General features: G+C 38.1%; 1 protein-coding gene across 1 annotated transcript in view; it reads left to right on the top strand.

Moving 5' to 3' along the window:
• The window catches only part of LOC118833334 (histone lysine demethylase PHF8-like), a 45,043-nt gene that overhangs the window by 8,371 nt on the left and 13,514 nt on the right, over nt 1-23,158 (top strand). The window contains exons 5-9 of the mRNA XM_036740697.1: nt 1,829-2,010; nt 2,632-2,717; nt 4,517-4,650; nt 9,905-10,203; nt 11,649-11,738. Coding sequence (XP_036596592.1) covers nt 1,829-2,010; nt 2,632-2,717; nt 4,517-4,650; nt 9,905-10,203; nt 11,649-11,738 — 791 coding nt within the window. The remainder of the gene's footprint in view (nt 1-1,828; nt 2,011-2,631; nt 2,718-4,516; nt 4,651-9,904; nt 10,204-11,648; nt 11,739-23,158) is intronic.

Genomic DNA, 23,158 nt, shown 5'->3' with positions numbered 1-23,158 from the left:
TCCCCAATTTCATTTGTTTAACCATTTGATCTCCCATTCTCAGCCGCCACAAAAAGGGCTACTGTAGATATTTTGTACAAATAGGCCCTTCCCCCCCTTTTTTTAAAAAATATCTTTGGGATGTAGACAAAGCAGTGGTGTTGCTGGCTCAAAGGGTATGCATAGTTTTGTATTCCTTTTGGCATAGATCCAAATTGCTCTCCAGAATGGTTGGATCAGTTCATAACTCCAGCAACAATGCATTAGTGTCCCAGTTTTCCCACATTCCCTCCAGCATCTAACATTTCCCTTTTTTTGTCATAATATCCAATCTGTGGGTGTGAGGTGGTACCTCAGAATTGTTTTACTTTGCATTTCTCTCATCCATAGTGATTTAGAGTATTTTCTCATATGATTGTAGATAGCTTTGATTTCTTTGTCTGAAAACTGCCTGCTCGTATCCTTTGACCATTTATCAATTTGGGAATGGCTCCCATCTCTATAAATATGACACCATTATCTGTCTTTTTGAGAAATGAGGCCTTTATCAGAGATGCACGTTGCAATTCCCCCTCGTCCCACTCCCTAGTTTTCTGCTTTCCTTTTCATCTTGGTTGCATTGGTTTTGTTTGTGCAGAAACTTAATTATCTATTTTTACATTTTGTAATGCTTCATATATCTTATTTGGTCCTAAATGTATGCTCTTATCTATAAATCTGAGAGACAAACTATTCCATGCTCTCTTGACTTGCTTGTGGTATCACCTTTTATGTGTGCATCATGTACCCACTTTGACCTTATCTTGGTATACAGTGTGAGATGTTGGTGTATACCTACTTTTTTTCCATACAGTTTTCCAGCAGATTTTGTCGAATGATGATTGTTGTTTTAAAAGCTTTGATTTGGGGGTTTGTCATATACTATTTACTATATCATTTACCATTATGTAATTTGTACCCAATTCATTCCACTGATCCACCAGTCTACTTCTTAGCCAGTCCCAGCTTGTTTTGATAATTACCACTTTATAATACAGTCTGAAATCTAGTACAGAATTCACAGGATCACAGATTTAGGGGAGATGGGACACAAGAGAACACTGAATTAGATCTCCTCATTTTATAGTTTAAGAAACCCAGAGGCAGAGAGCTTGTGCCTTGCCCAGGGTCCCAGAGCTAATAAGTGTTTCCGGTGGGATTTGAACCCAGGTGTTCCTGATTTTTATGCAATACCCTATTGCATGACCGTTTTGTGATACCCTATTACCTCTCAAAGAACAAATCATGTCTGTGCTGCGCAAATCCTTGCAAAAATGGAGACAGAGGTGCATTTTGGTTGGTCCTAATAACCCAGCCATCAATAAATAGAGAAGGAAACTAGAGCAGTATCACCGGTGCATTTTTATATAAAATATTAGAAAAGGAGTTTTCATTGTGACTAGATTAAATTATTGTGGTGAATATAAAGTACATTCCAAAAGATTCTAAGTTATTTAAAACAAAATAGTAAAAATCAAAAGATTTTAGTGAAAAAAATTTTCAGTGAAGTAGTGCTAATTTATATTCAGAATGTAGAAAAGAATAGAAATAAAAGACTTAAGAATCATCTTTTTTTAATCAAGAGCCAAATTTTGTTATAGTAGAGAAGTTGAGTGTTTTTTATTTGGCCAGTGAGATTAGAAATAACACAAGAAGGCTCTGTCTGTTTGGTACAGAGCTAGAATTTATATTGTTCTAGCAAGAAGACCTCACCACAAAAAATAGAAGTAACTAAATAGTTACTGCAAAGGAGTTAGCCACAAAATAAATTCACAAAACATGTATTCCTGTATGTCTTCCTCTTTCTAAGCAACAAGAAAGTGAATGATTTTACCACGTCTAGGAAATCCAAGGCCAAATTGAAGGCACTTACCAAGGCTCAGCCTAAGCTAACAACTAATGAGAAATTTGACCTGGACTCTGAGGAAGAGCTGAAGATTAAAGAAACGCTTCAAAAGGAGAAGAACCTAACATCAAAGAAAAAGTTACCAAGTATGTCTTCTTCCTTTCCTTCTCCTGCTTCCTACATCTCATGGCTCTCTTAGGCTTTAGCCATAGTTGAATGGGTTGGGTAGATGAGTTGGATGGGTTACCACAGAAGTTTTAGACTAAGGACTAAAGCTTTTGCCTAGAAGAAACTAATTTTCCTGATTTTTTAAGACATTTCAGACCATTGCTCTGCCTGTCCTTTCCTTAGTATTTTGGCTGCCTGATTTAACCTTCCCATTTCCTACCTTGGTTGTATCCCGTTTCCAGAGCATTTGATAGTGGTCCCTGATGTAGGTTTGGTGTAATCAAAATTGCTGTGAGGCTTACGTGAGAAAATGTATGTGAAACACTTTGTAAACTTTAAAAGAAAAAAAATGTCACATGTCTGTTTATTGATGTTTGTGTAAACCTGTTATTTCTCTTGAGGAAATTTCTCTACCAATGCAGATTTGTACCTTCTTTACAACTTAGAGGCTTAGAGAATTGCTTAAGATACTGAGAAGTTATGGAAAGACTTAAACCCAGTATGACGCAGGTCTTCCAGTGACTCTGAAGCTGACTATGGTACTTCTCCACGATGTCCAACTGTTTATTTTATCATCATCATGATCATCATCCTTTTAGAATTTCGCCAGAAGGTGCTCCGAGCCATTCCTTGTTCTGACCCCAACAGAATCCTAGAACCAGGAGAGGTGGATTTTGATGTTGAGGTAAGGGAAAGGGAAAACACCTACTATATGCTAGCTGCTGTGCTGAGCACATTTTACGAATGCTATCTCATTTGAGTTGGGCTCTGTTACTCTTGACTTCGGGGTCATGCCTTTGCTAATTTACCTTGAGACAAATTAGGAGGTGAAGGCAGTTTGTTACTTTCTTCACTTGTTAAAGAGACTTAAGTGAGAAAGTACACATAAAGTACTTTGCAAACTTTAATTAAAAATACGAATGTCAGATTCTATTTATGGTTGTCTAAACCTATGGTTTCTGATGAGAAAACTCATCAGAGTTGGCCTCTAATTTCTGAATCTTTGGTGCTTATAATCCTGTGGTAGGTCCTATAACCTTGGACACAGGAGAAAGAGGTCTGATCCTCATCAGTCTAATTAAAAAGTTCAATCTACAAACATCTTTGAGAGACTCAAGAACTCTGACCAGTGCATTGAGCAACCATGATTCCTGATGATGAAGCATCCTGCCCATCTCCTGACAGAGAGATGACGAATACAGGGTGCAGGAGGAGACATATTTTTAGACATGGCCAATGCAGAAATTTGCTTTGTTCAAGGGTTTTCTATTTCTTTTTGAGAGGTGGGAGGATGGAGTAGATGGGAGGAAGAAAAAATAGACCTCTGTAGTTGAAAAACATTTAGTTTGTTTAACAATTAATATTTTGACACTTTAGAAAAAAAGTTCAGTCTATATTTCACATTCATTTTCACAGCTTATAAACAGAATTATCCCTTGTCCAAAGCACTGCATTTATATCCAAAGGACCTGGGTTTGAATTCTGGCCCTATCTGTATTTATTACTTAAGTGAATTTGGGAAAGATATTTTGTCTCCCTGGGCATCGGTTCCTTCCTCTGTAAAATGAGGTTGAGCTGGATGACCTCTTAATGTCTCTTCCACATCCTACATTTTGTGATTCCAAGTGCCTACGATGTGCAAGAGAGATCCTGGGCCCAAGAAGAGAAATGACACAGGATCAACTTTCAAAAACAATCTATAACTTAATTGAGGGATAGGAAGGATAGGTATAATGGCTTAAGGATAAGTAAGGGAAGTGAAAAAGGAGAGATCTATTTCAAGTGGTAGAAGAAATTTTAGATGAAGCTGGAGCAAGATTTCACATAAGAAGTTGCATCTGATGTGGTCTGTAAAAGGAAAGAAGGAGCCTCAACAGACAGAGATGGGAAACGTTAAGTTCACTGTAGGAATAGAGAATTGTTTAGGCATGGATGAAGAAGAGAGCAGAGTGATTAGAGGCAACAGTTTTCCAGCTTGACTGGAATATGGAGTATTAGATATCTATGACAATTTCGGAGTTGGAAGGGACCTCAGTGGCTAAGAGGTCTAACCAGTACCTAAGAAAGAAATCATAGCTTAAAGGCTTTCAGTACTTTTAAATGTCCTCACAGTACATTTAATTTTTGTATGGTATGAATAGTTAGAAAGTTTTTCCTTACGTCAGTTTACAATTTGTTTTGTGGTATATCTCACACATTGTTCTAAGGACCAAGCAAAATTGATCTAATCCTTCCGCATAACAGTCCTTTAGAAACTTAGAAGCACAACAGTTTTATGTACCCTGTGTCTCCACACATACTTTCCTTGCCCATCACTGTGAAATCGTCTCTTCTACCTAAGTATCCTCAGTTCCTCCAATCAGACTTCATATAGTCCTTGACTACCTTCACCATGTTCGTGGTTTTTCTCTGGACACACTTCAACTTATGAAAGGCCCCTGAAAAGCACTATCAATGAAGGCATTCTCTCTTTGTCTCTATTAGGAAAATTATATAAAAGAGGAGAACATAGAGGACGGGTTGGAAGCCAAGGTAGAATCCACTAGTGGAGCTTGTGGGATTCTTGATCTACTTAAAGCCAGTAGACTTATTGGAGGACCTGACTATGTGGGTCGCAGGTAAGTACCTACCCCTGCTTTTCATTTCTCTATAAATCATGAGAAAACATGTGGTACAGTGGATACTAAGGAACCCTGGAGTTAGGGAGACTTGTGTTCAGGTCCTGTTGGCCTTGTGACAAATGACTTGTCTTCTTAGTAGTGACTCAGGCAGACCTCTAAGACTGTAAGTTGCAGAGGAGATACAGTTCTGCATTGATCAATGAAGTTTCTCTACCTGAGATGAAAGCTATTAATGAAATCGCAGGTCTGGTCCAAAAAAATCAGTTCATGTCCAGGCTAGAATCAGTTAGCAAGCATTTCTCTTGGGCTCAAAATAGGTTTCATTTTGACCTTAAGTATTATCTTCTTAGACAATAGGATCAATGATTTAGAGTTGGTAGGAACCTTAAAGGTGACCTAGTGATTTTGACAGTGATTTTTTTGGAGGCGGGAAGGCAAGGCAGTTGGAGTTAAGTGATGTGCCCAAGGTCACCCAGCTAGTAAATGTCAAGTGTGTATAGCATATGAGTCATTTAAATTACATATGGGATAAAGTGAAATCTGATGCTTATTGGATTTTAAGATTGAACATTCATGTGCACTGAGAAAGGGAAATGTGGCTATTAGGAATTGTTTGGTTTGGTTGCTGAAGAGAAAATCTAGAAAGAGTTCTTGAGAAGGAGTGGCGCTTGAGTTGTTTTAAAAGGACTGGAGACATACAGTAATGCAGGCAGCAGTAGAGAGGTTGACTTTATTGGCTGATGCTCACCCTAGTTCATTAAATATTAAAGTAGAAAAGTCATCCCTTTCCGGTGGCAAGTAAACTTACTTTCATATATGTAAGTACATATTAAAATTGATGAATACATAGAATTTATTTAACAAGTGGAATCAATCCTAAACATGACATATAAGACTATTTACAATATTTTAGTTATGACCAATGTCGCAGCTTGGGTTACCTTAAACAACCTTGAAAGTAATGGTTTAATAGAGTTGATCCTTGTTCATTTATCTAGAAACTCAGTCTCACACATTCATCCTGTACACTGATGACGGTTTCTTAAGAATCTTAATATTTCTGCTCACAATTACTTCTTTTTTGTCTGTCTTTAGCAATCACAAGAAAAAAAGCAAAACATTTTGAACATAGCACATAGTAGCCAATCCCTCACAGAATCTGTGTAAAATTTTCTATATATCCCCCCTCGTCCCTCCCTTCCCACACCATAGTTGGTCAAGGAAGATGTTTTTCAGCATGTCCTTCCAGTCTTCTCAAATTCTTCATAGATCCTCAAGGATCATAAGTAAAAAATACATCTTTTCCTTGATTGTGTAGAGAGAATGACTTCACATTTTCTCAACTATCACTTTGAAATGTCCAGGAAAACCACTCTTCTAACATTCTAGTTGAGTTTTTTACTCTGTCTCTTAAAGCTGCAGTAACAATATTTGACAAGATGGCAGAGAGGTAGCAGTAGAGCCTAACTTTCTTGTATAGTTAGTCCAGCAAAGTTCTTGTCAGGGCATCAGAGTGCTGTAAGTGGCTGTAGGAGATCCACATAGGAACAAGAGTGTGTGTCTTTTTTTCTAGCCCAGACTTGCACAGGAGGAGAGCACTAAGGAAGGAGTTCAGCCATGAACCCCTTCAGAGCTCTTCTATCATGGGCTTGGAGTTATATACCCAAGGAAGGGAGTGCTTCAGGCCAGGAACAAACCTACAGCTATGTGTCTATAACCCTTGGGTCATAGAGCCTTCCAACAAGTAAAACAGGACCATGACAAGCATTTGTGTTACTCTTACCCTGCAGAACCTTCCAGAGCACTGATATGGACAGAGGACGGTAACTACAGCAACTCTATCCTGTTGCTGTTTCAATAACCCCGCCACTCTGTCACCCAGATCCGAAAAACTCTGGGGTCAGGAACCCACAGAGCTCAGATCAGGAGGGAGTAATTAGATTCCAAGAGGAATCCATGCCAGTACCACTTAAGAGAGAGGTCTCCTTCCTAGGGTGGGGGGAGTGGAGCGTGTGCCAGGAAACTGCTTCTGGAAGAAGATCCTTTGCTTTCTTCTGCTGTGTGGGGAGAAGTAGTCTCTTTCCATTGGCTTCCTAACCAGAATAGGTAGATCAGGTTGTGTCTTTAAAACTACCATGTCAAGACAGCTTCTCTCTTTTTCTTGGTAGCACACAGGGGTTAGAGCACTGATTATATGAGTTCCATGAACCATTCTGCAGACCTTACCTTCCCACCCTCTTTTCCTGAGTGGTACTTGAAAGAAGGGAGGGATGTTCTGTGAGGTAGAACTGTGAAGGAAGGACATTCCAAGCAAGGAGAAAAAAGCGTGACAGAGAAAAGGCCAGTTTTAGCTGTAACGTAGTGCATTGTACAGTAAGACAAAGATAACTTGGGACCAGATTATAGAGTCCTTTGAAAACTGTATAGATTTCTGGAAAGTAATTTGGAGCTATCCCTCAGAAGGCACTAAACTGCCAACTCTTTGACCCAGCCCTGCCACTAGTAGGTCTCCTATTTCTCCCAAGAGATTAAAAGAAGAAAGAAAAAGAAAGAAGAAGAACAGAAAAAAGAAAGAAGCAGACCTATAAATGTAAACAAAAAATTATTTCAACTTTTTGTATTCTTAAAGAACTGGAATGTAATGAAATATTATTGTGGCATCAAAAATGGTGAAAGAAATTATTTCAGAGAAGCTTGGGCCAACTTGTATGAACTACTGCAGAGTGAAATGAACAGAACCAGAGAACAATTTATACAGTAACAAGATTGTAAAGACAAACAGCTTTGAAACACTTGAAAACTGATCAATAAAATGATCAAATATGATTGCAGAAGAGTGTTCATGGAACGTGATGATGATGATGACACCTATCTCCTAAAAGGGAGATAATGCACCCAGTAGGAAGGAAAAAAAAAACCTTTACAGTTTTTTAAAATAGGCAGCAAAGAAATTTGATTTTCTTTACATATTGATGTGACAGTTTTAGTTTGGGTGTTCTATTCCCCTTGGGGAATAGAAGACATAAGTGATAGTTGATTGAAGGAAAAAGCTAAACAAGGGAGTTTCTATTTATTTCTATAGGCAATAGGAACCCACTGGAGGTTATTGAATAGGGGAGTTCACATGGTCATGTCTGCGCATAATGGAAACTACTTTGGTGGATGTGGGGAGAAGAAGCCAATCGAAACCAATTAGGAAGCTATTGGAATGGCCTAGGTCTTAAAGACCTGAACTGAAGTGGTGCCTTTGGATTACTTGCCACCATTCACCTCCTGCAGGAAGTCCCACAACCCTGGTAACTGGGTGCATTACAAATTTACATTATCCATTTTCAACTAGGCAGTTCTCCTATTCCTCCCTCATTGATTCCCATTTCACTCTCCACAGAAGATTCTTTTTTCTCTTCAAGATTCCAGCTCCTCTTGCTCTTTCTGTCTGAGCACGTTGCCTCTTCCAATATGTTGTCCCCCTTCCAGTCTCTTCATCTCAGAACCTTTTGACATCATCCCCCAGAAGGGATTCTTCTGTACAAATTTCATGCTTATTCATTCCCCACCACCCCAGAGCTTTACTCAGTTTCTGCTAGCCAGTCCTTTCTGTGCTGCCTTTGAACTGCCCAAGGCCATCTTGAAAACAAAGCAAAATAAAACTAAACCAAACCTCCCCTGGATCCTACAATAAAGCTATCATCCCTCTGTCTCTCCTTTCCATTCTCAACCAGACTGCTTGAAAAAGCTGTCAACACTTATTGCTTACACTTTCTTTCTCCCTCATTCCTGAATGCTTTGCATTTAGACTTTTGACTTCATCCTTCAATTGAAAATGTTCTGTCCAAAATTACTGATATTTTGTTAAAATCATTCAATTAACTTAAAATGAGCCTACATTCTAATGGGCAAGGCAACAAGTACATATAAAACATATATAGAATAAATATTAAGTCATTAAATACTGATAAATGCAAACATACAGAGAGTGATGAAGTCCTACCGCGTCCTCATGCACTATTGTGAACTGCCAGTAGGGATCAGAAAAAGTTGCATGCATAAGATGATGCCTAAGTCATATCTGAACGAACAGAGAAGGTAGAAGTTAAGAGAGAGGTTGTTACTCAGGCAACAAGGGCAGCCTGTGCAATGAGTTGGGGACAGCACCTAAGATTTCATGAGTGAGAGTCAGAGAAAAAGGCAGTTTAGCGGGGATTCCAAAGTGCAGGAGGGGAAATGATGTCTAATGAGACTTGGAAGATTTTTTGAGGACAGATTGTATAGGAGAATCTCAATATGACCTTTTCAGAAGTAGATAGACCTGACCAAAAGACAAAGAAAGGAGAGGAGAGAGAAGGAAATAAGTATTTAAAGTACTGGTGTCCATATACCAGGCTCCATGCTATGCACTTTGCAAATATTATCTCATTTGATCCTCACAATAAGCCTGAAATGTAGAGGTTATTATTACTCCCTTTTTACAGTTGAGGAAACCTGTTTTAATGTGCATTTCCCTAAGTACTAGTGATTCGTAGCATTTATGATATGACTATTAGTGGGATTTATTCTTCTGGAAACTGCCTATTCCTAACCCTTGACTATTTATGTATCAATTGAAGGATAGCTCTTAGTTTTATAAATATGAATCAGTCTTCCATATATTCTGGGACTGAGACCTTTAACAGAGAGACTTTCTGCAGAGAATTGTTTCCCAGTTTCTTGCTTCTCTTACAATTCTAGTTGCATTGGTTTTGTTTGTACAAAAACTTTTTTAATTATATGTGATCACATTTTACATCCTGTGAACCCCTTCATCTCACATGACGTGTTGATTTTTAAAAATAAAAAGGAAAACCAAACTGGCCATTGTCAAAAGTGAAAAAGGGGAATTCACAACAAATAAAGTAAAGTGAAGGTAATTATTTCATACACTTTCATGTACGTACGCATATGTATGTTCTGATAAAATTGGTGAGGTACATGATATACATAGTGTTCTACAAAATGTAAAGTGCCCATAATAACAGAACTAGAAAAAGAAGATTTAAATTCCCTTATCTTTTGGGGGGTGGGGAGGCAGAGAAATGAATGGATTTATAAGTAAATTGTCAAAGAACCAACTAATTGCATTATTTACATAAATTATTTAATGATGTTATCTATAAAGACAGGTTTGTAGTTAGGGATGGGTTATAAAAGGTTTCTAGGCTTGCCACTGGAATTCATTGTGCTCCTCTGAGTTATTCTTCTCTGTCTTTTACAGTAAAGCTCCTGTATCCCCTGGGACACTGGAGGCAATTCAGGGGATGCTGTGTATGGCCAACCTGCAACCTGTGTCATCCTTGCCCCCGGCTTCCAGCTTTCAGGCCTGGTGGGCCCCAGAGGAATACAGTGGCAGTAGTGATTCCACTAGTGAAAAGGGTGGTGACCCTCCTGTGAGCCAGGAGGCGATGAAGAAGCAGGCTGTCAAGCAGCTGGCCACCCACAGTAAAAAGAGTGAAAAGGAAGAGGTCAACACACATAAGCCAGAGAACCTGGGAAACAGCTTCAAAGATGAGTATAGTAAGGATAGTATCCCTTACCTAGTTCTTCTTATCCCTTCACTGAGTACTTCTATCCAGTCTAGCACCATTTCAAGCCAACTTGTTTATAAATTGACAAGACACTGTTTTTCCTTTATAAGGGAAGATATATTTGAGAGCTGGCACTCGATAGAGTGCCAGCTTCATTAGTAGGCTATTTACAATGAGAATTGAGTCAGACTTGCCAATAGGCAGTCCTGAGGACAGGGTAGATTATTTTGTGTACAAATAAGTTATTTAGAAACTTGGGAAGTTCATGAAGATTGTCTTAGCACTTTTTCACAGTCCATGTGAACGCCTTCCTTTTATGTAGTCATCTCTGTATTCCCCATCCTCTAATCTCATGTCCTGAGTTCATTCTTTGATCCTTTATCTGGTTAAGTATAAGCTAGTCCTTGTTAAGATGATAACCCACAAAAGAAACACGATGGAACCCTAAGATGCTTTATGCTAATAAATTTTCATCTTAAAATATATCTTGAAAAATGTGAAGGCTTTAAGACTCAAAATAATGGAAGTATAATTGTTAGTACACAGTGGAGGTGTGTGTGTGTGCGTGTATGTGTATTTACTTGAATTATATTTTTAAACTACGAGAATGAACCACTGAAAAGGGAGAGATTGATAAAGGGAGAGGGTAAGATGTAAGAGATATCTTCACCTGGGCAAGATCAAGTCCATAGGTGGAGGGATTAGTCTTGGCAAAGTAGAGATCCCCCTCGCTTTCCACGTTAATGGAGAAAGAAGACAAGACCAATACAGACTTAGAGAAGTGTTGAGGCATAGACAAGGGAATTTTTCATATCTGACAGTATCAGCAACTTTGGAAGAAAGCAGTAGATGAGGAAATCTTTGAAGAACACGTGGCAATTGTGGACAGAAAATAGTTTCTATAGCATTGGTACATAGTATAATATGGAATCAGTGTAATTTGAGTAAAAAGTTTGCCATGCAGTCTTGGAGGTCCACGTGTTAAAGATGCAGTTTTGGAGAGGTTGAGATTAGAACCTTTCCTTTCCAGTTTTCCAGTCATCATTTGCAGTAGGGTTGGCAGCATCAATACATCCTTTCTTGCTGTTCTTCCCAGGTAGGCAAGCCTACGTGTGCCTCTTTGATAGTTATTGTGTATCTGTAATGTATTCTGCAGACATATGTGTATAAATGTTGAAAAAAAATCATTTGTGTTGTCGTTTGTGTGTTTGTATGTGTTTAATCTTTCAATCTTTAGATTTGGAAATTATTTTTATGATAGGATTACCAAATTAGAATTAGTCATTTTGTTTGAGCATTTTAGCTTCTTTATCTGTGTGTGTGTGCGCGCGTGCATGCGTGTGTGTATGTGTGTGTGTGGGGGGAGCTATTGTGTATTTGAATATGCATCTCTTTGTCTAGTTAGTAACTACGACACTTTTTCCTTTTTGGTAGTCCACCTGGAGTCAGATGGGGATGACTCTGTTTCAAAATTAAGACCGAAGAAGAAGAAGAGTGCAGGTGATGTTCCATGGATTAGTAAAGGTAATTTAGTACACTGTCCCTGTTCTCTTCATCAAGGACGAAGGACAGTTTTGGGAAAGATGCAGGGGAAGGTCATTTCTTTATGTCTTACTTTCAGGATGTGAGGAGAGTGAGAGAGGTATAGGGCAGGTTGGAGGCAAAGAAGGAAATCATTAAAGAGGAGGTAGCATTTGAGTTGAGGCTGGAAGGATGACCTCCCTGCAGTCTTCCTAGAGTATAGAGCCCGCCTAGTCTCTTCTCATTTGACTATACACAGTGCTTGCAATGATTCCCTGTTGACTTTACGGTCATTTGAAGGTGAGAGTAAGACATGCTCAGTCCTGGAGTCAGGAGGACCTGAGTTGAAATCTGGCCTCAGACACTTACTAGCTGTGTCACTCTACCCTGATTGCCTCAAAAGAGCCATGATAATAAGGCTGTAGAATCTCAGTGCCATCAGTCTTTACCTATGACACATTAACTATGAACCAGGTAAACGGAACGTAAGAACAACAGTAACAACAACAGCAATAAGTAGTAATAGTAGAAAGCACTTTAAGGTTTACAGATACTGTACAGATGTCTGAATTTACCATCACAATGCACTATTATCATCTACATTTTACGGATGAGAAAACTGAGGCAAATAGAAGCTAAGTGTTTTACTCAAGGTCACACAGCTTAGCGACTGGATGAGGCTGGATTGAAACTCAGATGTTTCTGATTTCTTGTGCTAGATGCGTAATTCATTGTTTGATTAGGGAAATAAACCATAAACCTATGTTCCAGCTGGAGTTTGATAACAAGGTTATATTTTATTTGAATGGAACTGGACCTGAAAAAGGGGGACAACATGGTCAAAGTAGCTGTATGTATATATGAACATACAAATGTACATAAATTTACATTTGTGTTTTATTGATGCCTTTTTTTTACATTATGGTTATTTCCCATTCCTCCTGCACAAAATTAGCTTTCCTCTTGAATGGGCTGCAAAATTCCAATCTTCAAGAAAAGGCAACTAAGACCTCTGAGAAGATACAGTTTATCATGGAGACTGGTTAAGCAATTAAGCAATTGGAGCTAAGACTTTCCTCATGGCCAAGGATCCCCTTTGCTCACTGTCTGTAGGATTTTATTGACCTACAGAGGTCACTAATGGGCCTTACAAGTTCATGGCTGGTCAGTTCCAAGAGTCCAGGGGACTCAACATGAATAAGTGGAGAAACAGAGGAAACTCATTCCATATGTGACTACAGGAACACCCATATTTAGTCACGGATTGTGCCCAAAAATTATCGAATAGGGGTATCAAAATTATTCTCACATTTATAGCTGAGTAAAATATTGAAACAAATCCAAACAACATAGCCTATGTCCCCTATCTCTTTAGGTAAAGGAGAGACATACATTTGCTCATCTCTTTTTCAGGGCCAAGAATGATCATCACAATTACATTGCATTAGCCTTTGTTTTCTGTTGTTACATTTTTAAGTCATTTTCTTTTTCTTTTTCTGGGGAATGGGGAGAGAGAGGAAGGGTTAAGTGACTTGCCTAGGGTGGTGTGGGTAGTAACTCTTTGAGACAACTTTTGAACTCAGGACCTTCTGACTGTAGGGCCAGTGCTCCACCTAACTGCCCCTTTAAAGTCTTTTTCTATTTTTCTCAATTCTTTGCATTCATTATTTTTATACTATTATATATTCAGTCATTTCTCAATCAGTGGGTGACCCCTTTGTTTCTTTTCATTTTTCCCGCCACAAAAAGTAGTAGCATTGTATTGTTGCAATTGAGATTTTAACAGGACATGCTACCTTGGTCCATAAATGGGTCCATGACTTCCCTTCATTAATTAATGGGGAGCATAACACAAAGAGAGAAGCAGGGTAGATGATATCACGGAACTGAGGGCAATAGGACAAGTTTCAGAGCTGAGGCACAGGGAACAACATTATTGGTTGGCGATTGAGTAATGGGTACTCCCAATGACCCCACTTCTTTCCTCATGAGGCTAGATAGCGCTCTTTGTGAGAGAGTGACCCAGACTTTTAGATAGCAAACCAGACATCCTTGAAAAATAGCTGGTGGTATAAGGCTATCAGACATAAACTCGCTTTTCTGATCACACTCATCCTCCAAGGTCAGTTACATTCCTTGAGACAAGAAAGCTATATTTTTAAAGTTCAGAGTCACAGAACCATGATTTAAGTTGTTACAAATAAAATCAATTATTTATAAATAGGCTCAATAAGAAAATGATACAGAATCAATTTAGTCTTCCTAGTATATTCATGTAATGAAATGTAGTAGTCAGAGATGAGAAACATAGTGGAGAATATTAGTATTATATAGTATTATTGTTAGTATTATAGTAATAGATCAGTATTTTCATCAGAGTCCAGAGAAGCTGAACAGAGAAAAAAGAAAGAAAAGATTAATTTAGGAGATGGTCTTAAGCGTGGCATAGTAGTTGAGGAGACTAAAAAGGAACTATCAGACAAGTTTCTACCGACTGAACAACCAGCAAATATTTGTTAATCACTTTGTGTGTGCTAGACATTGTGCTGCGTGCCAGGGATATAAGTATAAGGAATAAAACATCTCTAACCACAAGGAGCTTATGTTCTGATTGTGGAGAGGACGTGTGTGTGTGTGTGTGTGTGTGTGTCTGTGTGTGTCTGTGTGTGTCTGTGTGTGTGTGTGTGTGTGTGTGTCTGTGTACACATTATATGTACAGTATAAGTCTAAAGAAGAATAAATGTAAATAAATAAAATGACTTAATTCACAGTAGTTTGGGGGGGAATTCACTAGACAGCTGGAAACACCAGGAAAGGTTTTATGTAGAAGGTGGTACTTGAGCAGCATCTTGACAGAAGAGAGTTAATCTGAAGCAGAGGTAAAGAGGTGATACATTTGAAGCTTGGAGAATAGCTTGTATTTTGAGTAACAGAGGTGACTAGAGCACAGAATGTGGGAAGAAAAGAATGGAAAGTGATGCCTATCTCCTGATAGAGAAGTGATGAACCCAAAATGCATAAAAGAGACACACATTTTTGGACCTGAACTTCTTTTGTTGAATTCCTGTATTTGTATGTTTTTTTAACTTTCAGTTAGGAGCCGAGGTTGTAGGAGAAAGAATCACTATAGTGATTTGAAATTTGAAACAAATTTCAAAGATATGAGGCCTTTTGAAATTAAACAGAGGGTTGAGTTCCCTCTATATTTTGGAAATGAGGCCTTTATCAGTGACACTAGTTGTAAAGATTTTCTCCCAATTTTCTGCCTCCCTCCTAGTCTTTATTACATTGGCTTTTTTTGTTCAAAAACATTTCAATTTAACATAATCAAAATTATGCATTTTGCATTTTGTAATGCTCTCTATCTCTTTTTGGGTTGTGAATTCTTTTCTTTTCCATAAATCTGATAGGTAAACTATTCCTTGCTCTCCCAAATTGCTTATATTTTCAGCCTTTATTCCTAAATCATGAACCCATTTTGACTTTATTTTGGTAGATGGTGTAAGATATTGGTCTATGCCCAGTTTCTGCCCTACCATTTTCCAATTTTCCCAGCAGTTTTTGTAAAAGAGTGAATTCTTAGCCCAGAAGCTGGCCTCTTTGGGTTTGTCAAAGAGTAGATTGCTATAGTTGTTGACTTCTCCATCTTGTGTACCTATCCTATTCCACTGATCCACAACTCTGTTTCTTAGCCAGTACCAGGTAGTTTTGATGACTGCTGCTCTATAGTACAGTTTAATATCTGGTATGGCTAGGCCACCTTCTCTGGCATGTCTTTTCATTAATACCCTAGATATTCTAGACCTTTCGTTCTTCCAGGTGAATTTTGTTATTATTTTATCCAGCTCTGTAAAATAATTTTTTGGTAGTTCAATTGTTCAGTTGGTATGGCACTGAATAGATAGATTAATTTAGGTAAAATTGTCATTTTTATTATATTAGCTCGGCCTAACCATGAGCAACTGATATTATTCCATTTATTTAGATCTGTCTTTATTCCTGTGGAAAGTGTTTCATCATTATGTTCATATAGGCCCTGGGTTTGTCTTGGCAGATAAACTCCCAAATATTTTATAGTGTCTACAGTAACTTTGAATGGAATTTCTCTTTCTATCTCTTGCTGTTGGGCTTTGTTAGTAATGTATAGGAATGCTGAGGATTTATGTGGGTTTATTTTACATCCTGCAACTTTGCTAAAGTTGTTTATTATTTCAAGTAGTTTTTTACTTGATTCTCTAGGATTCTCTAAGTAAATCATCATCTCATCTGCAAAAAGTGATAATTTAACTTCTTCTTTGCATATTCTAATTCCTTCTATTTCTTTTTCTTCTCTTATTGCTAATGTTTCTAGTACCAAATTGAATAGTAGGGGTATCCCTACTATTCCTTGTTTCACCCCTGATCTTATTGGGAATGCATCTAGCTGATCCCCATTACAAATAAGGCTTGTTGATGGTTTTAGGTAGATGCTGTTTATAATTTTAAGGAAGACTCCATTTATTCCTATGCTTTCTAGTGTTTTTAATAGGAATGGGTGTTATATTTTGTCAAAGGCTTTTTCCGCATCTGTTGAAATGATCATATGGTTTCTGGTTTCTGTTGTTGATAGGATCAATTATGCTAATCGTTTTCCTAATATTGAACCAGCCTTGCATTCCTGGAATAAATCCTACCTGGTCATAATGTATTATTCTGGTGATAAGTTGCTGCAATCTTTTTGCTAATATTTTATTTAAAATTTTTGCAACAATATTCATTAGGGAAATTGGTCTATAATTTTCTTTCTCTGTTTTGACTCTACCTGGTTTGGGTATTAGTACCATATTTGTGTCATAAAACGAATTTGATAGGACTCTTTCTTCACCTATTTTCCCAAATAGTCTACAAAGTATAGGAATTAGTTGTTCTTTAAATGTTTGATAGAATTCACATGTAAAACCATCTGGCCGTGGAGATTTTTTCCTAGGGAGTTCATTGATGGCTTGCTCAATTTCTTTTTCTGAGATAGGGTTATTTAGAAATTTTACTTCCTTTTCTGTTAACCTGGGCAATTTGTGTTTTTGAATATATTCATCCATATCTCTAAGGTTGTCAAATTTCTGGACATATAATTGGGCAAAATAATTCCTATTTATTGTTTTGATTTCCTCTTCATTAGAGGTGAACTCACCCTTTTCATTTTTGATACTGGTAATTTGATTTTCTTCTTTCTTTTTTTTAATCAAATTGACCAAAGGTTTATCAATTTTATTTTTTTTTTCATAAAACCCGCTCTTTGTTTTATTTATTAATTCAATAGTTTCCTTGATTTCAGTTTTATTAATCTCTCCTTTGATTTTAAGTATTTCTAATTTGGTATTTAGTTGGGGATTTTCAGTTTGTTCTTTTTCTAGCTTTTTCAGTTGTATGCCCAAATCATTGATCTCCTTTTTCCCTATTTTATTCATGTAAGCATTTAGGGATATAGAACTTCCCCTAAGAACTGCTTTTGCTGCATCCCATAAGTTTTGGAATGTTGTCTCATTATTGTCATTCTCTTGAATGAAGTTATTAATTGTTTCTCTGATTTGTTCTTTGGCCCACTCATTCTTTAGAATTAGATTATTTAGTTTCCAATTAATTTTTAGCTTATTTTTCCATGGTTCTTTGTTACAAATAATTCTTATTGCATCATGATCTGAAAAAGTATGCTTTGACTACTTCTGCCTTTCTGCACTGGATTATGAGGTTTTTATGCCCTAGTACATGGTCAACTTTTGAGTATATGCCGTGTACCGCTGAGAAGAATGTATATGCCTTTTTATCCCCATTTAGTTTTCTCCAGAGGTCTGTCATATCTGCCTTTTCTAAAATTCTGTTCACTTCCTTAACTTCTTTCTTATTTATTTTGAGGTTAGATTTATCAAGTTCAGAAAGTGGAAGGTTGAGGTCTCCTAGTATTATAGTTTTGCTGTCTCCCTTAACCCCTCCTCTAAGAATTTGCGTGCCATACCCCTTGGTGCAGAAATGTTAAACAATGATATTGCTTCATTGTGTATGGTGCCTTTTAGCAGGATGTAGTGTCCTTCCTTATCTCTTTTAATTAAATCTATCTTTACTTTTGCTTTGTCTGAGATTAGGATTGCTACACTTGCTTTTTTTTACTTTAGCTGAGGCACAGTATATTTTACTCCAGCCTTTTACCTTTACCCTGTGTGAATCCCCCTGTTTCAAATGTGTTTCTTGTAAACAGCATATTGTAGGATTATGGTTTTTAATCCATTCTGCTGTCTGCTTCCGTTGTATGGGAGAGTTCATCCCATTCACATTCACAGTTATGATTTCTATCTGTGTCTTTTTCTCCATCCTATTTCCCCGTTTATGCTTTTATTTCTCCCTTTCCCCTTCCACTCCTCAACAAAGTTTTGCTTTTGACTGCCGCCTTCCTCAGTTTACCCTCCCTCTTTATTCCCCTCCCTTGTTTTACCATTTCCCACTTGCTACTTCTCCCCTCCCTTCTGACCACCCCCCTCCCATTTTCCGCCTTTCCCCTGCTACTTCCTGTAGGACAAGTTAGATTTCTATACTTATCAGGGTATGTTGTTCCCTTCTTGAACCATATCAGATGACAGTAAAGATCAAATACTGCTCTTCTCCATCCCTTCTTTTCCTCTACTAAAATGTGTTTTTGTGCCTTTTCATTTTGTGTAATTTATCCTTTTCTACTACCTCCTTACCTCTTCTCTCAAAGCCCTCCCTTTACATCTATTAATTATGTTTTTTATCCTTATATCAGTTATTTTATACAGACAGAGACAGTCTGTGTGTATCCCTTTCAATTGTCATAATAGCTGTACTATTCTCGAGATTGACATATATATGTATACATATAAAACATATGTAAGATGATGTAATTCTATATAAAGATGCAAATAGTTTACCCTTATTGATCAATAAGATTTGTAGGTGTTTTTCCCCCTGTTTACCTTTTTATGTCTCTCTTGAGTTTTGTATTTGGAGATCAAATTTTCCAATGAGTTCTGGCCTTTTCATCAGGAAGGTCTGAAATTTCCTTATTTCGTTGAATGTCCATCTCCTTCCCTTAATTTTTCTGGGTAGTTGATCCTTGGTTGTAGTCCCAGCTCGTTTGCCCTTTGGAATATCATATTCCAGTTTTTCCTGTCTTTTAAAGTGGAAGCTGAAAGATCCTGCGTGATCCTGACTGTAGTTCCACCATATTTGAATTGTTTCTTTTTGTCTCCTTGCAGTATTTTCTCCTTGATTTTGTAATTCTGAAATTTGGCTATAATATTTCTTGGAGTTTTCAGTTTGGGATCTCTTTCAGGGGGTGATTGGTGGATTCTTTCAATGACTTTTTGCCCTCTGGTTCTAGGACCTCTGGCCAGCTGTCTTTGATAATTTCTTCAAAGATATTGTCAAGGCTCTTTTTTTCATCATGGATTTCCGGTAGACCAATAACTCTTAAATTGTCTCTCCTGGATCTATTTTTCAGGTCAGTTGTTTTCCCAATCAGATATTTCACATTTTTTTTTCTATTTTTTCATCCTTTACATTTTGTTTTACTACTTCTTGATGCCTCAGAGAGTCATTAGCTTCCACTTGCTCAACTCTAATTTTTAATGAGTTACTGTCTTCATTTTGCTTTTGAGTCTCCTTTTCCAATTGGTTGATTTTGCCTCTCAAGGTGTCGTTTTCTCTATTTAGATTCTGAATCTCCATAGCCATTTCTCCAGTCTTATTCTTTAGGGACTTGATTTCGCCAGTGGATTTTTTTCCATTTTTTCCATTTTTTCTTTTACCTCCCTAATTTGGTTTTAAAAATCCTCCTTTAGCTCTTCCAGTAATGCTTTTTGGGCTTGAGACCTGTTCACATTACCTTTTGAGGTATCAGATGTGGGTATAGTGTCATTGTTATCCTATTCCAAATTGGTATTTTGATGATGCCTGTCTCCATAAAAAGAATCAATGGTCCTCGGTTTTTTTTTTTTGTGTTCTTCATGGCTTTACAATAAATATCTGCTTTTGGGTCTCAGGGCTCTCTGTCCCAGCTTTCTTATTCTGGGGATTGTGAGTCTCATTGTTTCCTTTGTGAATTATAGCTTTCAGTTTCCTGAGATGTGGGGGAGGAGGTCTGGCTGCCTTCGAAATCTCCTCTTCCTCTGGAGTTGTTCTGCAGCACTGTTGCTCTTCCGCAGTGGTCTCAGCTCTTTGTTGTTTGAGCTGGGTGTCTGGCACTTCACGTTGGGGATCAAGAGTACGTCTGGGCTCCTGTTGTTGACCCCTGCTGGCTCTGCCCCTCTGAGACTCAGGTACTCCCACCACTTGGCCACTGAAGCCCCACTTCTGTCTCCTCTATTCCAGCGCTTTTGTTTTTTGTTTTTTGTTTTTTTCCCGAGGAATTCTCTGGGTGGGGAGGGGAGGCCAGCAATACTACTCCTAGGGTTGTATCTGAAAGAGATCATACAAGTGGGAAAGGACCCATATGTACAAAAATATTTATAGCGGCTCTTTTTGTAGTAGCTAAGAATTGGAAATCAAAGGGATGCCCATCAATTGGGGAATGGCTGAACAAGCTGTGGTATATGAAGGTAATGGAATACTATTGTGCCATAAGAAATGGGGATGATACGGACTTCATAACAACCTGGAAAAACCTGCACGACATAATGCTGAGTGAGGGGAGGAGAGCCAGGAGAACACTGTACACAACCACAGATATATGGATTCTGTGATGACAGACTTTGCTCTTCTTAGCAACACAATATGCAGAGACAGCTCCAAAGGACTCATGATGGAGAATGCTATCTACATCCAGAGAAAGAATTATGAAGCATGAATGCAGATCGAGGCACATTTCATGCTCACCTTTTTCTCCCACCTTTTTTTTCTTTCTCTCTTTTGTATTTGTTGTTGGGTTGTGGTTTTTTGTTTTTTGTTTTTGTTTTTTTTTATTCTGTTTCTTCTGTCTCATGATTCATTCCATTGGTCATAATTCTTCTCCACAACTTGACTAGTGTGTAAATTAATACAATGTGAAGTTATGCATGGAAGTTATATGGGATTCCATGCTGTCTTGGGGAGGGAGTGGGAGGGAGGGAAGAAAATCTGGAACTCAAAATTATATAGAACCGTGTGCTGCGAACTAAAAATAAAAATAAAATTTAAATTAAAAAAAAAGAAATTAAACAGAGGGTCTTAGATTTGATCCTAGAGACACTAGGGAGCCACTGGAATTAACTGAATAAGAGAGCACATGGTAGAAAGGAGAATTTCTTTGGCAGCAGAATTGCTTGAGAAGGGAAGTCACATGATCAGTTGTATATCTAAGGAAAATCACTCTGACATTGTGTAGGTTGCATTGGAGTGAGAAGAGACTTGAGAATGAAAGACGAGGGAGCAGGCTGTTGTAACAGTATAGGCAAGAGGTAATAAGTAGCAACTGTGCTTGGATATGAAACATTCTGTGAAGGTAGACTTGGCAAAATTTAGCAATTGATTGTGTGTGTAGAGTAAAGGAGAGCAAGGGGTTGGGGATAATTTTGATTTTCTAAAACTGGGACCCTGGTAAGAGGATAGTGGCCTTCATATATCAATGAGTCATCTTCATAGAGATTATAGTTTTATATTTGTGAGTCATCTTCATGGAGATTGTATTTAAAACCATGGATGTGGATAAAGTTCCCCAGGGAAAGAATGGAGAGAAAAGAGTATAGAAGGAGAATAGGGGTCCTGCAGAATACCCAGAGTTTGCAGATGCGATCTGCATGCTGACCAAGCAACAGAGACTGATAAGGAATGGTGGTAAGGTGGTTAGAAGTGATAAGTTGCAACAAGGTGGTGCGGTGGGTAGAATGCCTAGTCTAGAATCGGGAAGACCTGAGTTCAAATCCAACCTCAAGTGCTTAGCAGCTGTGTGACCCTGGGCAAGTCACTTAACCTCATTTGCTTCAATTTCCTCATCTGTAAAATCAGCTGGAGGAGGAAATAGTAAATCACTCCAGTATCTCTGCTAAGAAAATTGCAAATGGGTCCCAAAGAGTCAGACATGATGGAACAATGAGAAGAAGAAATTATCTGTCAGATCTAGTGGTGGAAGAAGAGTTAGTAATCAAAGGAGAGAAAAAGAGGTACACAGGACGTAATCATTTTGATTACATGAAATTAAAAAGTTTTTCCGCAAATAGAATAATTGCAGCTAAGATAAGAAGAAAAGCAGGAAACTAGAGAGAAAAAATAAAAGCTTTGTGGCCTGTTTCTCTGATAAAAGTCTCATTTTTAAATCTTTCTTTTCTTTTTTTTTAATTATTTATTTAACATATTTAGTTTTCAGCATTGATTTTCACAAGAGTTTGAATTACAAATTTTCTCCCCATTTCTACCCTCCCCCCACTCCAAGATGGCGTATATTCTGGTTGCCCTGTTCCCCAGTCAGCCCTCCCCTCTGTCGCCGCACTCCCCTCCCATCTGCTTTGTACACCCCATTACCTGTGTATCTTATTTTCTAGTTGCATGCAAAAACTTTTTTTTTTGTTTTTGAACATCTGCTTTTAAAACTTTGAGTTCCAAATTCTGTCCCCTCTTCCCTTCCCACCCACCCTCCCTAAGAAGTCAAGCAATTCAACATAGGCCACATGTGTATTATTATGTATAATCCTTCCATAATACAGTTGTGAAAGACTAACTATATTTTGCTCCTTCCCAACCCATCCCCCTTTATTGAATTTTCTCCCTTGACCCTGTCCACTTTCGAAAGTATTTGTTTTTGACTACCTCCACCCCCATCAGCCCTCCCCTCCATCATCCCCTCCTTTTTTTATCTTCTTCCCTCTTCTTTCCTGTGGGGTAAGATTCCCAATTGGGTATGTATGGTATTCCCTCCTTAGGCCAAATCTGATGAGAGCAAGGTTCATTCATTCCCCCCTCACTTACCCTCTCCCCTCCTCCCACAGAACTGCTTCCTCTTGCCACCTTTATGCGAGATAATCCACCCCATTCTATCTCTCCTTATCTCCCTCTCTCAATATGTTCCTCTCTCATCCCTTAATTTGATTTTATTTCTTTTAGATATCTTCTCTTCATCTTCAACTCACCCTGTGTGTCCTCTCTCTCTCTCTCTCTCTCTCTCTCTCTCTCTCTCTCTCTCTCTCTCTCTCTCTCTCTCTCTCTCTCCCTCTCCCTCTCCCTCTCCCTCTCCCTCTCCCTCTCCCTCTCCCTCTCTATGTATGTACATAGATATATACATACATACACATTCACCCATATATATACATAAACATATATGTATGCATATTCCCTTCAGCTACCCTAATACTGAAGTCTCATGAATCACACAAATGTAGGAATGTCAGCAAAACAGTTCATCTTTAGTAAGTCCCTTGCAATTTCTTTTTCTTGTTCTTTTTCTTGATTACCTTTTCATGCTT

Source organism: Trichosurus vulpecula, unplaced genomic scaffold, assembly GCF_011100635.1.
Source record: "Trichosurus vulpecula isolate mTriVul1 unplaced genomic scaffold, mTriVul1.pri scaffold_31_arrow_ctg1, whole genome shotgun sequence".
NCBI classification, from domain to species: domain Eukaryota; kingdom Metazoa; phylum Chordata; class Mammalia; order Diprotodontia; family Phalangeridae; genus Trichosurus; species Trichosurus vulpecula.
The sequence above is the reverse complement of the archived record's forward strand: the minus strand, read 5'-3'. Positions and strand labels throughout refer to the sequence as shown.